At 48.8% G+C, this 14,109-nt stretch overlaps 1 protein-coding gene across 1 annotated transcript in view; it reads left to right on the top strand.

Annotated features, from left to right (window-relative positions):
• Window positions 1-4,550, top strand: part of UNC13C (unc-13 homolog C) — a 139,180-nt gene extending 134,630 nt beyond the window's left edge. The window contains exons 31-33 of the mRNA XM_060282475.1: window positions 1,255-1,347; window positions 2,497-2,656; window positions 2,751-4,550. Coding sequence (XP_060138458.1) covers window positions 1,255-1,347; window positions 2,497-2,656; window positions 2,751-3,036 — 539 coding nt within the window. The 3' untranslated portion in view covers window positions 3,037-4,550. The remainder of the gene's footprint in view (window positions 1-1,254; window positions 1,348-2,496; window positions 2,657-2,750) is intronic.
• Window positions 4,551-14,109: the final 9,559 nt, after the last annotated feature.

Below are 14,109 nucleotides of genomic sequence, written 5' to 3'. Positions count from 1 at the left end.
CAGTGATGAATGAGTTTAGAGCAGGCTCCCTTTCCACAGATGGAGCAATCAGCTGGAAGCATTTTACTTTTCTGCGTTAACTGAGAAGTGGGGAGGGTTCCAATGATGGCGAGAGACCAGCTGGCTTAGCTTCAGAACACTGGAGCTCAAATGCCTAGTGCATCTGCCCCCCCCCCCACATCCCCACAAGAGGTCCTTGGATCTCTCAGCCTCGCCTGTGGGAAACATTGGACAGCCTCACTGGGTTGTTGTGAGGATAAAGGGGAAATCATTACACACGCCATACCTCTGGGACCCTGGGGGACATGCAATGACGCACCTTGCCCTTCAAAGGATGTTCTGGCTAGGGCTGGGGCTGCTGGGTCCTCCCACCCTCCAGTCAAGGTTGGGCAGGGAATGGTGCCATTGATCTCGCTCAGGTGGTTTAGCCGTTGCCCCATCACTGCCCCTTCTCTCATTGCATGCCCAGGGAGGCTCTGCTCATTTGCTTCTTTGGACTTTTGGGCAGCTCATGTGGCTTGTGACCACCATTTGGTTGCAGAGAGTGGTCTGGGGCCCTTCTGGTTCCCTTTGGTGAGGCTCAGGCCGGAATCTGAGGGTGGCAAATAAACATACACCCTTGGCCCGGACTCTACACAACACACACATCCATGAGTTGCACTGACATTCAGGCAGGATTCCTCCTCTTGTCGTCATACTCACACATTCCTCCTTCCCACTGCACTGGGTGCCAGCATACTATTGTTGTAGAACTGGGCCCCACAAACAGCCAGTGGGGGTAAAAATCCTGTCTCTGGTTATTTCAGCCAATGGACTTGATTTCCTGTGCACAGATCCTCAAGCACTGCATCAGAATAAAACAAAGAAGCGTTCCTTCTAGGTATAGTTTCAATAGACATCCCCACCGACAAGAAAAAAAGTGTTTTTATATGCCACAGCTGCTGCCAGAATATTAATAGCGAAAAATTGGAAAGGGGGAAATGTACCCTCGATAACTGACTGGCGAAATAAGCTTTGTGAATTCATCGAGCTGGCAAAGATGACAGCAGCCTTCAGATTACAATCAAACCAAACTTTTAGGAAAGAATGGCAATGTTTAGAAGAATATACGAAACAAAGGAGCCATTCTGGGTGCCCACAAAAGATCCCACACCCGGAACAAAACATTGCACCTGCCTCGCCAACGTGTGGGCAGGTTCTCCCATGTGCAGGGACTTTTGCCACTTAATCAGAGCTTGTTTCCTTCTGCTGCAGGTCAGGCGAGCAACAACACAGTGGGGGAGATCCATCTCCAAGTGGACCTCACAACAAACCCGGGAACCGGAGAGCATAAAGTCACCGTCAGAGGTGGGTGTCAAAATGTGCTGGCTTTGCATGAAGGTGACAGCATCCTCTCCGAGTCAGGTGGCAGGTGATTCCTCCTTGCCAGGTTGTGCCTTTGGAGCTGCTCTGCCTTGGGGATCTGAAGAGATCCCCAAGGGGATCACTCAGGGGATGGCAAAGGCAGGCTCTGGGAAGCCCTTGTCCTGAGCTAACCCCCATAGAAATGATAGGGAGCTGATGATAGGGGATCAGCAAGTTTCTCCCAGAGGCAACACAAAGGCGAGGCCTTTTGGAGCCAAGGGTGTTTTCTCCTTCCCTCCAAAGGAGCCCAGACCGACCTCTTTAGATTTCATATCCAAATTTTGCATGGTGGTTCCTGATATCAAGGAGCAGGTTTTTACCTATGTTTGGAATCAGTTCTCTTGAATCAAGAGCCTTTCAAAACTGCATGAGGTGTCCGGCACAAGACTGCTAGTAAAAGCTAAAGCAACAATAGGTAAAGGTAAAGGGACCCCTGACCATTAGGTCCAGTCGTAACCGACTCTGGGGTTGCGGTGCTCATCTCGCTCTATTGGCCGAGGGAGCCAGCGTACAGCTTCCAGGTCATGTGGCCAGCATAACAAAGCCGCTTCTGGCGAACCAGAGCAGCACACAGAAACACCGTTTACCTTCCCACTGGAGTGGTACCTATTTATCTACTTGCACTTTGACATGCTTTCGAACTGCTAGGTTGGCAGGAGCTGGGACCAAGCAACGGGAGCTCACCCTGTCGCAGGGATTCAAACCGCCAACCTTCTGATCGGCAAGCCCGAGGCTCTGTGGTTTAACCCACAGCGCTATGCATCACTAAATAAAGCCCCCCAAACCCGCAAATAGCTTTAAATATCTTTTTAAAAAAATATTAAAACACAGAGGTGTCGTGTAATTGTTAGCAGTAAAACAGCGAAATATCAGCCTGGGTGAGCAAGGACATCTTCAACTGACATGAATGTAAGAAGCAAATGTGACTCCAGGGAGATGGCCTTGTGGGGAGGGGATCACGGGGAAGACCCTGTCTCTTGACCATCCCCATGTGGAGTAACGGTCAAGGAAGAGCTGTATTTCCTCAAGTGTGTGTGTGTGTTTTAGAGCTCCACTTGACCCTCCCTCTGTGTGTCTGTTTGATGTTTTCAGTTGTCGCCATTAATAACCTCAACTGGCAAACCAGTGCTATGTTCCGGCCCTTTGTGGAGGTTTGCATCTTGGGGCCCAGCCTCAGCGACAAGAAACGGAAGCACGGGACGAAGACCAAGAGCAACACCTGGTCTCCCAAATACAACGAGACGTTCCAGTTGTAAGTGACCCTTCTCGGCTCTCTCTGTAGCTGGTGGCAGCGGTAGCGGGGGCTGTGTTGTAAATCCCTATGTGTGTGTCCCGTCTCTCTCTAGCCTCCTGAGCAGCGAAGAAAGGCCCGGGGCCTATGAGCTTCACCTCTCTGTGAAGGATTACTGCTTTGCCAGGGAGGACCGGGTCATCGGCATGGCTGTCATACAGCTGCGGAGCCTGGCAGAGAAGGGCAGCTGCGCCGCCTGGCACCCCCTGCTGAGGAACATCTGCATGGATGAGACCGGGCTGACGATCCTGCGGATCCTTTCCCAGAGGACCAATGACGATGTGGCAAAAGAATTTGTCCGGCTCAAATCGGAAACACGGTCCGTCGAAGAAACGGCCTGAAAGCTCCTCGCGAGTAGATGCAACATGTCTGCGCCAAGACCCTCGACCCAGTGTTACCGACATCCGAATCATGCATGTGTGTGCAACTCTGTGGGAATGTTTAACTAACTCTGTTTCCGTGTTTGCCAGAACATAAAAGTACTATATTTGCCAGGTTATGTCCAAGAGCTGTCGACCTTTTCTACATGTTTGGGTCTTTGGGGGAAATAAGTAATTGTTTCAATGAAGTGCCAAAACTGCAATGAAAAGCAAATGCTTGATGGCATCCTTTGAAACGTTGATTTTGTCTCATTCCCAGTCTCTCCTCTCGTAAGCTTTTCCCCATAACATGTTAGACTTTTGGGTTGAGTCATCTGTTAGCTGTCTCTGTTCAACTACCATGTGGCCTCTCCAGCGTCCCCCGTCCCCCCCACGTTTGGGCTAATTGCCTGCTTCCATTTTATGCAAACTCCGTTTTCAGTCTCACTTCCCAGGATCTTTTTCTATCATAACTTAACAGATGCAGTTACTTCAAGAAAGGGTTTGTAATTTTATAATTGCTGATAACAAAAGAAATGATTTTTTGCATACAGACTTTAAAAAAAACAAAAAGTGGAAATGTTTTATGCTGACCTTTTTTTCCAACCTTTCATATTTATCACTGTGAAGAAATGCTGTCCAAGCAACATCCGCAAGAAGCTTAACTCCGTTTGTTACTGATGTTTGATAACTTGAGATAACTTTGTTCTCTCAAACTGCCATGGTAACATCATCTTTGTAACGCAAGGGTAGTCCCATCACCCCAGTCTGGTGATTTGCCACTGGCACAGGCAGGGCCCCCATGGGACCCCTGGAAATGCATGCTTCTCCCCCCCCCCAGCTCACTTCCATGGGTGGAGGGTTCTGTGGGAGCACTTGGGCCCTTGCCCCCCTCCTTCTCCGTTGAAGTGGAAGGGAAGAACCCTCAGGGCTTGCTTCAGGAAGAGGAGGAGGAGGCATGGAGGGGGCTCTCAAGTAAGTGAGGGGGTGTGGGGTGCTGGCAAAAGAGGCAGGCCCTTGCCTTCCTTGGCTCAGGGCGCCTGGGATGTGCTCCATTAGTGGTGGGTGAAGGGCTGCTTCCTAGTAGCCCACACAGGAGCCGTTCCCCGTGGATAGTGTTCGATGCAGCGTGTGTGTGTGAGAGTGTGTGTGTGTGTGTGCATGTGCGTATGTGTGAGAGACCTTTACAGAGTTTTGTCGTGTGAAATGCTGCCGGACTATACAGGGTTAACGAGATGGAAGATGCTGCTCAGTGGTTTCCATCTAGAGATCCTTCATGAAAAGCAATTTTGCTGTTAACATTTTTCACTCTGACCATTACAGATATTCTTTTACATACTTAGCTGAAGTCGCAGTTAAGTGCTTTTCTTCTTATTTTTATTTTCATAGAAGTTCAAAGGTTTCTACTTATGCAACATGACTATGTTCTGCACTGAGGCAAAAATCCATGTGCTGTAAATATATTTCGTGAGAAATTGTACAATAAAGCAAGAAGAAACTGCTCTCCACCTGCCTCCTTGCCCTGGTTTTCCCCAACTGCAGAGACATTGTTTCATCAGGAAGGTGATTTGGATGAACGTGTGTGTGTGTGAGAGAGAGAGAGAGAGACAGACAGACAGACAGACAGCCAGACAGACAGACAGACAGACAGACAGACAGACAGACAGAAATTGCACCTGCCTTCTGTCACAGCAGGACTCCAAGGAAGGGCAGTCACTGGTGAACATGGGCAGGATTGACACAGAGCTTCAAATTTTGCCCTGGCATACCCTGGCAACACACTACCCAGCACAACACACACAGTCTGAAGTATTCCTTTGGGCAGATACAAGACTGGACGGTGCAGTCCAAAGCCAGTCTCAAGCATTGCCCAAACTGGGAAAGCCTTTCTATAAAAAAGGATGCCTTGATGTCTGAAAGCTCCAGGATGCTCATCAAGGAAGCACCTCCCTTTCTCCAGTGGAAAGGGAAGCCCCAGGGACACTCTCCTCCTCTATGCCCTCTATGCCAGGCTCAACATTTTTGAGAATGAGGCAGGTGGTTCAAAGGAAGTAGGTGGTTGATTCTACTCCAGAGGTGGCTAACTGCTTCCCGCCTAAGGGCAGAATTGGGAGTTGGCCAACTCCCTGAAGGCCACATCCCCACCCAGCGATGGGCATGACCAGTGTGCAGACACATGCAGAGCCAAGTGTGCCCCCCAAGGCTCACAGGAAGCTTAATTAATAGGCTTTAGATAGTACAAGGATGAAATTATTGCTCATCTAAGAAGCCACATCTCCTCTCCTGGCACCCATGAATCACAAAAGAGGTGGTGGGTTCTCTTCTAAGAGGGAGAAGGTGGATCATGTTTGTTCCTGGTTATGATTGTGGTTTTAGTTGATTGCTCATCCTTCCTGAGCGCCTCCTCGTGGTGACCGATTTTGCCTCCCAAAGGATATTTCCACAAGGACTCCACTGGAGAGTAACTAATGCTTTGTCCTTACTGAGTTTTCTCAACTCCAAGACTGTCTCTCCCTCTTTTCCTTCCCTGTTTACTTCAGACTGTCATATCTGAGAAACTGTTTAATTGCTGGTTTGTTTTGATGTCAGTAAACCTCCAGATGGAATGAGTATAATGAGAGCATCTCAGCTTTGGCTAGAAGCAGATTCATTTCCGTCTGAGGCCATTGTGTGTGCTTTCGCACAGTTACTGCTGTAGCCCATCACTTCAGAGATTGCTCTTTTGCCATGTGAACATTAGGGGAGAAATGGAAAGAGACTCCAGCCGTGGTCCTGACAAGTTGTGATCTCCCAAGGACGATTCCCCAGGGAGAGTGATCTGGGCACAGCTGGTCCCTGCCTTCTCTGAGGCTGTGCAAGGCTGGTCTGAAGAAGCTGCCTCTGAGGGCAACTCATAGAATCACAGAATTGAAGAGTTGGAAGGGACCCTGAAGATCATCACCCCCCCCACACACACACACACACTCCACCAACCTCCTGCATTGCAGGAATCTCAACACATGTCCCCACATCCAGGTTGAAACCATACTGGACTCTGCTTAGCTTTGTAAATGTGCTAGTCTGAGCTGTCCATAGTACTGAAACCTCACCAAACGTTTCTGCAGAGCCAACTTCAAAGTTAGGTTCCTGAGGCCACACACTCCAAGCCCATGGCTTTGTTTGTGGTGCCACAGTTGTGGGACTCTTTCCTCCTTCCACTGTGTCCAAGGCAGATTTCAATCTGTGCTGTGGGGGTCTGGGTTTTATTGTCTTGAGGCCTGTTGCATATCATGTCTGTCAATGGCAAACAGGCTGTGGAAGGAAGATGCTCGTATCCAAGAAGTAATTTGCTATAAGTCTCTCCCACTGCTTGGTTCCCCAGGTGCTGTAGGCAACCTGCTTGACACATGTGTCTGGAGACTTCTAGCTGCTGGGAAGATGCAGGGAATCAAAATAGAAGCAATTTTCTTGGCAGTGTTTTTTTCCCTCCTGCATGTAGAATTTTTCCCTAATCAGAAATGAAGTTTGTGGCAGCAGAGAAATACAAAGCAATTACATGGGCAATTGAGCTTTATCCAGCCTGTTGTGTTAAAGGAGTGGAGTGTAGGGTACATTTGGTTTCTGTGGCAAGCGAGGGGTGAGGGCGGGGGCTGGAGAGGAAGGGGCCTTAATTTTATTTTAGCCTGATTTCTCCCAGAATAACAGAGACCTTCCTCTCTGCCCAATAACAGAGGATCCCTACAGCCAAATAGCCAAGATTTCTTCTCTTTAGTATTTCTTGTTTATTTCAGAATCTAATCTACCCAGTCTCCATTTGGAATTTTTTTAAATAACCGCCCAAGAAAACCAACAAACTAAACACCCATTAAAATGCATTGTGTGTACTAAAGGATAAAAAATTTCTCATTGCTGCTTAGCCATAACAGTTAAAAGCCTGCCACATATACACTCCCCACAAGGTTTTTTTGGGGGACGGACAAGTATTGATTGTGAACATAGGGCTCAACAATTTTGGGGTCTTTCTCACTTTCAGGGTGTCCTGGTTTTTACTTTTTGAAACATGGCAACCCTAGTGGACACAATGTGAAGATTCCCTGGTTTGGTTTGACTCTTGCATTCATTTGCATGGGGTGGAATCCACCCACCACAACTGTGCGTTAAAAGAGGACCACGTGGGACAAGCCTGTAAATCTCCCATCCCATGTACTCCCAAGACAAACACTGGGTGGGCTGACCAGTTCTAGACTGAAAATGGCAGGACATCCTCTGCCCCCACCTCAAAGCAGAGCCCTTCCACAGCCACCAAGAATAGCACAAGAGCTCCTGAGAGCTCGCTTCCGTGCAGAGTGCTAGCAGGCTGCAATGAGACTCCCTTTGGCCAGCAGGTTAATTGGAAGGCTCACACCACTGAGGCGTTGCAAGAGCAGCCAAAGGGGTACATCAGAAGCGCCGGGGCAGAATTGCTTTTTGCTCACTCCATCTCCCAAACTTCAAAGGTCTTCTGATACTTATTACTTTTCATTGATTTTTTTTCATCCCTCCTCCCATCAAGTAAGTACAAATATTCCTCTGGAGACCATCAAGAACAGAAATTGATTCAGCAAGAAAAAGCTTTCTTCATATCTATGCAATGGATGGACAGTCTGATGGTTGACTGCCCCAGCCAGGCATGGCTGCCTTTATTGCCATTTAAAGGCAATGGCGGCTAAAAATGCTGAACTTTTCTTTCTTTCTTTCTTTCTTTCTTTCTTTCTTTCTTTCTTTCTTTCTTTCTTTCTATGCCATCCTTCAATAAATTCTAGTAGGGTGGTTGGCAAGATAAAACCATGGAAATCCTTAAAATGCACCAGTTGGATAATAACGTGGCAATAATGCGGTCAGCTGATTTCAGCTGAAATCGGCCCTGAGTGCTCACTGGAAGGACAGATCCTGAAGCTGAGGCTCCAAAACTTTGGCTACCTCATGAGAAGAGAAGATTCCCTGGAAAAGACTCTGATGTTGGGGAAGATGGAGGGCATAAAGAGAAGGGGACAACAGAGGACGAGATGGTTGAACAGTGTTCTCGAAGCTACCAACATGAGTCTGACCAGACTGCGGGAGGCAGTGGAAGACAGGAGTGCCTGGCGTGCTCTGGTCCATGGGGTCACGAAGAGTCGGACTCGACTAAACAACAACAATGCGGTCAGCTATCAATAGCTCCATCGGTAGGAAAAGGCCTGAGAAAATAAGAAAATTGTGGGTGCCGAAAAGATTGCAAAGGGTGTGCCTAGCTAACAGGACCAGTGGTCAGGGATGATGGGAATTGTAGTCCCAAAACATCTGGAGGGCCGAGTTTGCCTATGCCTTTTCCAGAGCATGTTGTACACACCAAGAAGGCCCCCAACTCCACCAGTTGCCAGCCAGCCACCTCACCTCCAGCTCTTAGGAATGGGCTACTTTTGCCCAGACAGTCTTTGCTCATGACACCAAGGCAAGGTTCCTAATCCATAGTCCCTCCCTATTGAGTTGCTTGGTTAATTCTGGTTGCAGCCCTTGAAAGGTTGGCCTCTCTACAAGCTGGAAGCTTGACAAACCACACCAAGGGATGGGTAAACGTGTCAGATAACATTTATTATTTTTTCAAGTATTAAGTTCATTTCCACCTCAGTTTGCAATTTTTAAAGTCCCCTTGAAAATCTATTAGCATTTCTGTTCATGTATCTTAATATACACACTTTGATGCAAATTTGCATATATTTGCAAGAAATTTCCTTTAATATCAGGCTTTTTCATATCCTGTTTTTCACTACTACATGCATCTTCACACTTTCCCCTAGTATATGGTGTTTTGAATGCATTATTTGGTTGGAGAACTGCATTGCAGAATTCAGAGCCATATGACTTTCAGAGGATGGCAGCATTTCAGTCTGCACACTGTTCAGGGGAGCGCAGAGCAGACAGATTCACCTTTAAATGTGAACTGAGTTGCATTTCCCTCTCATTGTGATATGCCCCACACAGAAACCAGTACGGCATCTTTAGATAGAGGTCGGCTCAAGTCCCCATTCCCCTCCTGGGTAGGAGGGTGAAGCAGGATTAAGCCCTCATTCATTCAATCAAGCCAGCCAAGTTTCCCATCACAGGCCCCAGTTTGCAGTCCTTTTCTGCCCCTCCGCAGAGAATTTGTCTCCCCAGCACTACAGTGCCCAAGGCAAAGGCTGCTGTTAATTTGAGGAGTAGCAGCCTGTCACCACAACCCTCCCTAAAACATGCTGACAGTGCACTTGTTTCCAATAATATCCACCCTCCAAAGGCAGCGGTGCTTCTGGGTGCCTCAGTCAGACCGGCAGCTTTCTTGCAGGCTGTTTTGCTTACCACTGCTGTGCTTGTGCCTTCCATGGCCCGAGAGGAGGACCTTGTTAGGAATGTTGTGGAGAGTAGGAGAGGATATATTGATTAAATATTATCCTTCCTCACTCATGCTAGTGGGCTACCAGCAGAGCACATTCCCTTGCACATTGCTGGAAGCAAGTTGATTGATTCATTAGAATCATTTAGGCTGAGCAATCCAGTCTGGCTTGTGCAGATTGAATTGTTCCTTGTAAATTTCTCCTTTAATTCCCTCTTAAAAACAATAATGGCATGACAGTTGTCTTTTAAAAGTAATGGCAAAGTTTACTTACATTCAGTTCACAGTACTGTCCTGAAGGCAGGCTTTATCTTGTAGTTACAGTTACATTCGAAGAGAAAAGAAGTCTGAGCTAGGCCTCGGACTTTCTATCTTGTGGCTTCCATCCTCTGTAAGGATGAGCCAAGAGCCAGCAGAGAAGTCAAAAAGGTGAAATGGAAAAAGGTGAAAAGAGTCAAGAGAGGATGATGGCTGCGTGATTGGCCCTTTTATGGGGTCTGCTAGGGTCACACCCATCTACCTGGCCACACACAGGGGGAGGATGCTCCAGAGCAGGTATGACAGGAAGTCTTCCCTGTCTGGAGCAACCTTCCCCTGTGTGTCCACTCTATGCAACAGGAAATGTTGTATTTGACTGCTACAGTGAATGATACATCCCACAGACCTAAGGAATGGCTAGCCACCCCTCACCTTACAGGCAACCCCCTTGCACACCTCGCTCTTCACTTCAGTGGGGACAATGAATGAACCCTGATAGGCCTGAATTGCCTCCACTGTCCTGACGCTTGAAACAGAAGGACAGGAAGACACATCCTCTAATCCAGGCATAGGCAACCTCGGCCCTCCAGATGTTTTGGGACTACAATTTGCATAATCCTTGATGTTAAATAGTGTGTAGATGGCACATTGATTCTTCAAAGCAGCTCTCTATTTGGAAGCTGAAACAGAACTGAACTGACTGCTGAGCCGGCCTGCTTTTATAGACTGCTGACTCAAACAATGGATCAAACCAAACTCAAAGTTCCCTCCTAAAGTTCTCTCCTAAAACAACTGCCAAGGACCTGAGGGAAAACTATATACACCAATACATAATACCTGACCACTGGGAGTTGTAGTCCCAAGAGGTTGCCAATGCATGCTCTAATTCAGGCATCCCCAAACTTCAGCCCTCCAGATGTTTTGGACTACAATTCCCATCTTCCCCAACCACTGGTCCTGTTAGCTAGGGATCATAGGAGTTGTAGGCCAAAACATCTGGAGGGCCGCAGTTTGGGGATGCCTGCTCTAATTAATGAAAGGATCAGGATCTGCATTCGGGGCCTTCAGCCCCAGTTTGGAAAATGCCCATTTGCAAACAGGCATTCCCTCCACCAGCAACAACACACTGGCACAGAATGGTAAAACAAAAAACAAAAACCCACCTTCTGGCTTCTTTACCAGGAGATAAAATATCCATTGTGCTTAGGATGTGAGGGCTGCAGCAGTAGCAGTGGCAGGAAAAATGGCAGTCTCTGTGCAGTGGAGCCCAAATACAGGGAAATGTCATCACTCCTCCTGCCCACCCCCCTTGTTAATTTTTAAGTGCTGCTCTTCTTCCTTGGCTAGGTGGCTTTGGCCCCCACACTGCGGCTCAGCTGCTACACAGCTGCTAAAAATGCACTTTGCCTCTCAAGTGGGACCAACGAGAAGCTGGCTGCAAATGAGAAGCAAAGCCCTGATTAATGAGGCATCCCGGCCCCACATTAGAGGGAAGCTGAGCTGCACATAGCTGCCAAGTTTTCCCTTTTCTCGCGAGGAAGCCTATTCAGCATAAGGGAAAATCCCTTTTAAAAAGGGATAACTTGGCAGCTATGGAGCTGCATCTTTAACTAGCCTCTCCCTAGTGCCATGAGCAGGAAGAGAATGGGGGGGCTGGAGTTTGGCCCCCTTCCTGGCACCCAAAAGCCTCCTAGGTGTCCAGGTGTTGAGTCCAGAGGCTGCTGGCTGTGAGGATCCAGTGGGCTCCCTCCCTGAGCCCAGGGTAACAATGGCCTCTCTGCCCACAGATGCACACAGTCAATCAGGACTGTTTAAAGTGACTTAAAAGGGCTTTAAATGTTTGTTGTGGATTTGGCCCAAATTCATCTGGAGCGAAAATGAAAAGGGCGGCCATTGACAACTAGCTAGGCCTTACCAATGGGCCTTAATGGACACGGCTTGGATATCTGAAGGGATCTTTCAGGCATCATCAACAACTTGTAAGGTGTTTTTTTGAAAGAAAAAAAATGCAAAGAAATGGGGTGAATAGAAGGGATTGCAAGCTATTGTGCTTCACATTACACTGATTTATTACCCAACCTTTAGCCGAAAGACCAAGAGTTACAAAGGTTTAAAAGAGAAGATTACAAACAGTGAAACTACAAAATTAGGGCAGGTCCTAAGAATCTCAGGTGTCAAAAGGCCAGGATAAAGAGATGTGTCTTCAACCAGGTACACCTCTGTGCACAGGGAGTTTCATAATTTACAGGCTGCCACAGAAAATGCCCTTTTCCGGCCACACACAAACTTTTTACAACTACTTTCGTAATTGGGGAAGCCATGGCCCTGCCCCTTTGCAGCTAGTCTTTCTTGATTCGGGCTGCCTGCCATACAGCTAGCCAGCTGGGTGGGGAAATGGGGATGCAGCAGTTTCCCAGATAATGTAACCGTATTGGCAGGACCAGGACTCAGGCCTGACCACAACATGAGAAATATGGCTCTTTCCCATCTACTCTGGCTTTGCAAAAGGCTTCTAAAGGAGGGGAAAGGGTTGGCTGAGAGCAGAGCAGGTGGTGGGTTTTTACAGCTAGGAGTGTGAGAGCTTAAAGGAGAAAGACTCCCGACTATGATTCTATGACTCTTGTCTTGAGACTGGAGGGGTTTTAGTGGGTGGGGAGGAGTTAAAGTCTCTTCCCATTTGTCAAAGCTCTGCTTTATGTAAACATGCCACTGTCAGAGTGGCTATGTAGAACCTCCACATTCAGAGACACTAGTGCACCTTGGAAGCCCAGTTGTTGCCTTTGGGGAACAGCCATGGCTCAGGGTCAGAAAGGTTTGCATGCAGAATGTCCCTGATTCAACCTGTTGGGGCAGCATCTCCAGGTAAGTCTTGGAAACTTTTGCCAGAAACCCTGGAGAGCCAACTCCTAGAGCAGGGGTCAGCAAACTTTTTCAGCAGGGGGCCAGTCCACTGTCCCTCAGACCTGGTGGGGGGCCGGACTATATTTTTGGGGAAATGAACGCATTCCTATGCCCCACAAATAACCCAGAGATGCATTTTAAATAAAAGGACACATTCTACTCATGTAAAAACACTGATTCCCAGACAGTCCACAGGTCGGATTTAGAAGGCGATTGGGCCAGATCTGACCCCCCGGGCCTTAGTTTGCCTACCTATGTCCTAGGGCTCCGGCATCTCTCTGTTGTGTCCTGTTGGTGGGCTTCCCAGAGCAGCCAGGTGGACCACGGTACCAACTGAGCTGAGCTCCTCCTCTCTGGAGTAGATGGGTTGAGCATTAAATCGGTAAATTAAAATTTAAACCTCCTGTCCCACATGTGTGAGGGAAATATAAGCAGAGCCCAAGAAGGTTAATCTGCTCACATCGTTGGCTTGAAAGGAAGACATGGGCGTAGGCAGGGGGGCAGGAGGGGGCAATTGCCCCCCCCCCCAGAAGCAGGGCCGTTGGCCAGCCTGCCCCGCTGCCCGCCCGGTGCCGTCTCCCTTCTCCCTGGCTGGCTGTGGGGCGGGCGGAGGGAAAGCCCCAGAGCCGCGCAAAGCGTTTGGCTGGCTTTCCCTCCGCCCGCCCCACAGCCAGCAAGGGAGAAGGGAGACGTCCCTTCTAGCCGGCTGGCTGTGGGGCGGGCGGAGGGCTGGCTGTGGGGCGGGCGGAGGGAAAGCCAGGCAACCGCTTTGCGCGGCTCTGGGGCTTTCCCTCCACCCGCCCTGGCGATCGCAGAGGGGGAGGAGGGGATCGGAGCAGCCCGATTTCGGGCTGATCCTGGCGCCCCCTCGCCCCTGCCGTTCGCCCCTGCCCCTCCCCCTCCGCGATCGCCGGGGCGAGTGGAGGGAAAGCTGGCAAGGGAGAAGAGAGCTTTCCTTGCCCCACTGTGGCCCCTCCCCCTCCCCCTCCCCTTGGCCCCGCCCCTTGCCCCCCATTTTCATCCTGGCTACGCCCCTGAAGGAAGAGAGTGACTGAGGCAAGGAGGACAAAGAAAAGATTATGGTCCTATTTCCTACCACAGGACGTAGGGGTATGTGACCTGACACAGACCTCTCTATACAAGAATTCTGTGAGTCTCAACCCCTTCATATGCTTATTTAGCAAATATAATTGTCATTTTGACTGCAGATTTCCCCACACTTCTGTTTTAGGAAGAAGCGGCATATGATGGGGCCTTGCAGAGTTATAATGGCAGTCAGTGCAAGGCTAGTTCAGACAGGAGGTATTTCTCCAGAGCACAAGGTAGCATTGCTCTTCCTCTTCATACTTATGGGGAAGTTAGTTTGTATGTTTTGCAGCAGGTTGAGAACTAACATTTTCATTCCTTCCCCTGCTCTCCCAGCCAGAAACTGCCTGTGCATCACAGTTCATCCTCTCTCACTGACTGCACAGTCTCCATTTCTGAGTGGCTATTGTGCCTCTACATACTTAGTGAGAGCCTGCCCTAGT

This window comes from Zootoca vivipara, chromosome 14 (genome assembly GCF_963506605.1).
Source record: "Zootoca vivipara chromosome 14, rZooViv1.1, whole genome shotgun sequence".
NCBI lineage: Eukaryota > Metazoa > Chordata > Lepidosauria > Squamata > Lacertidae > Zootoca > Zootoca vivipara.
This window is presented reverse-complemented; position numbering and strand designations above follow the sequence as displayed.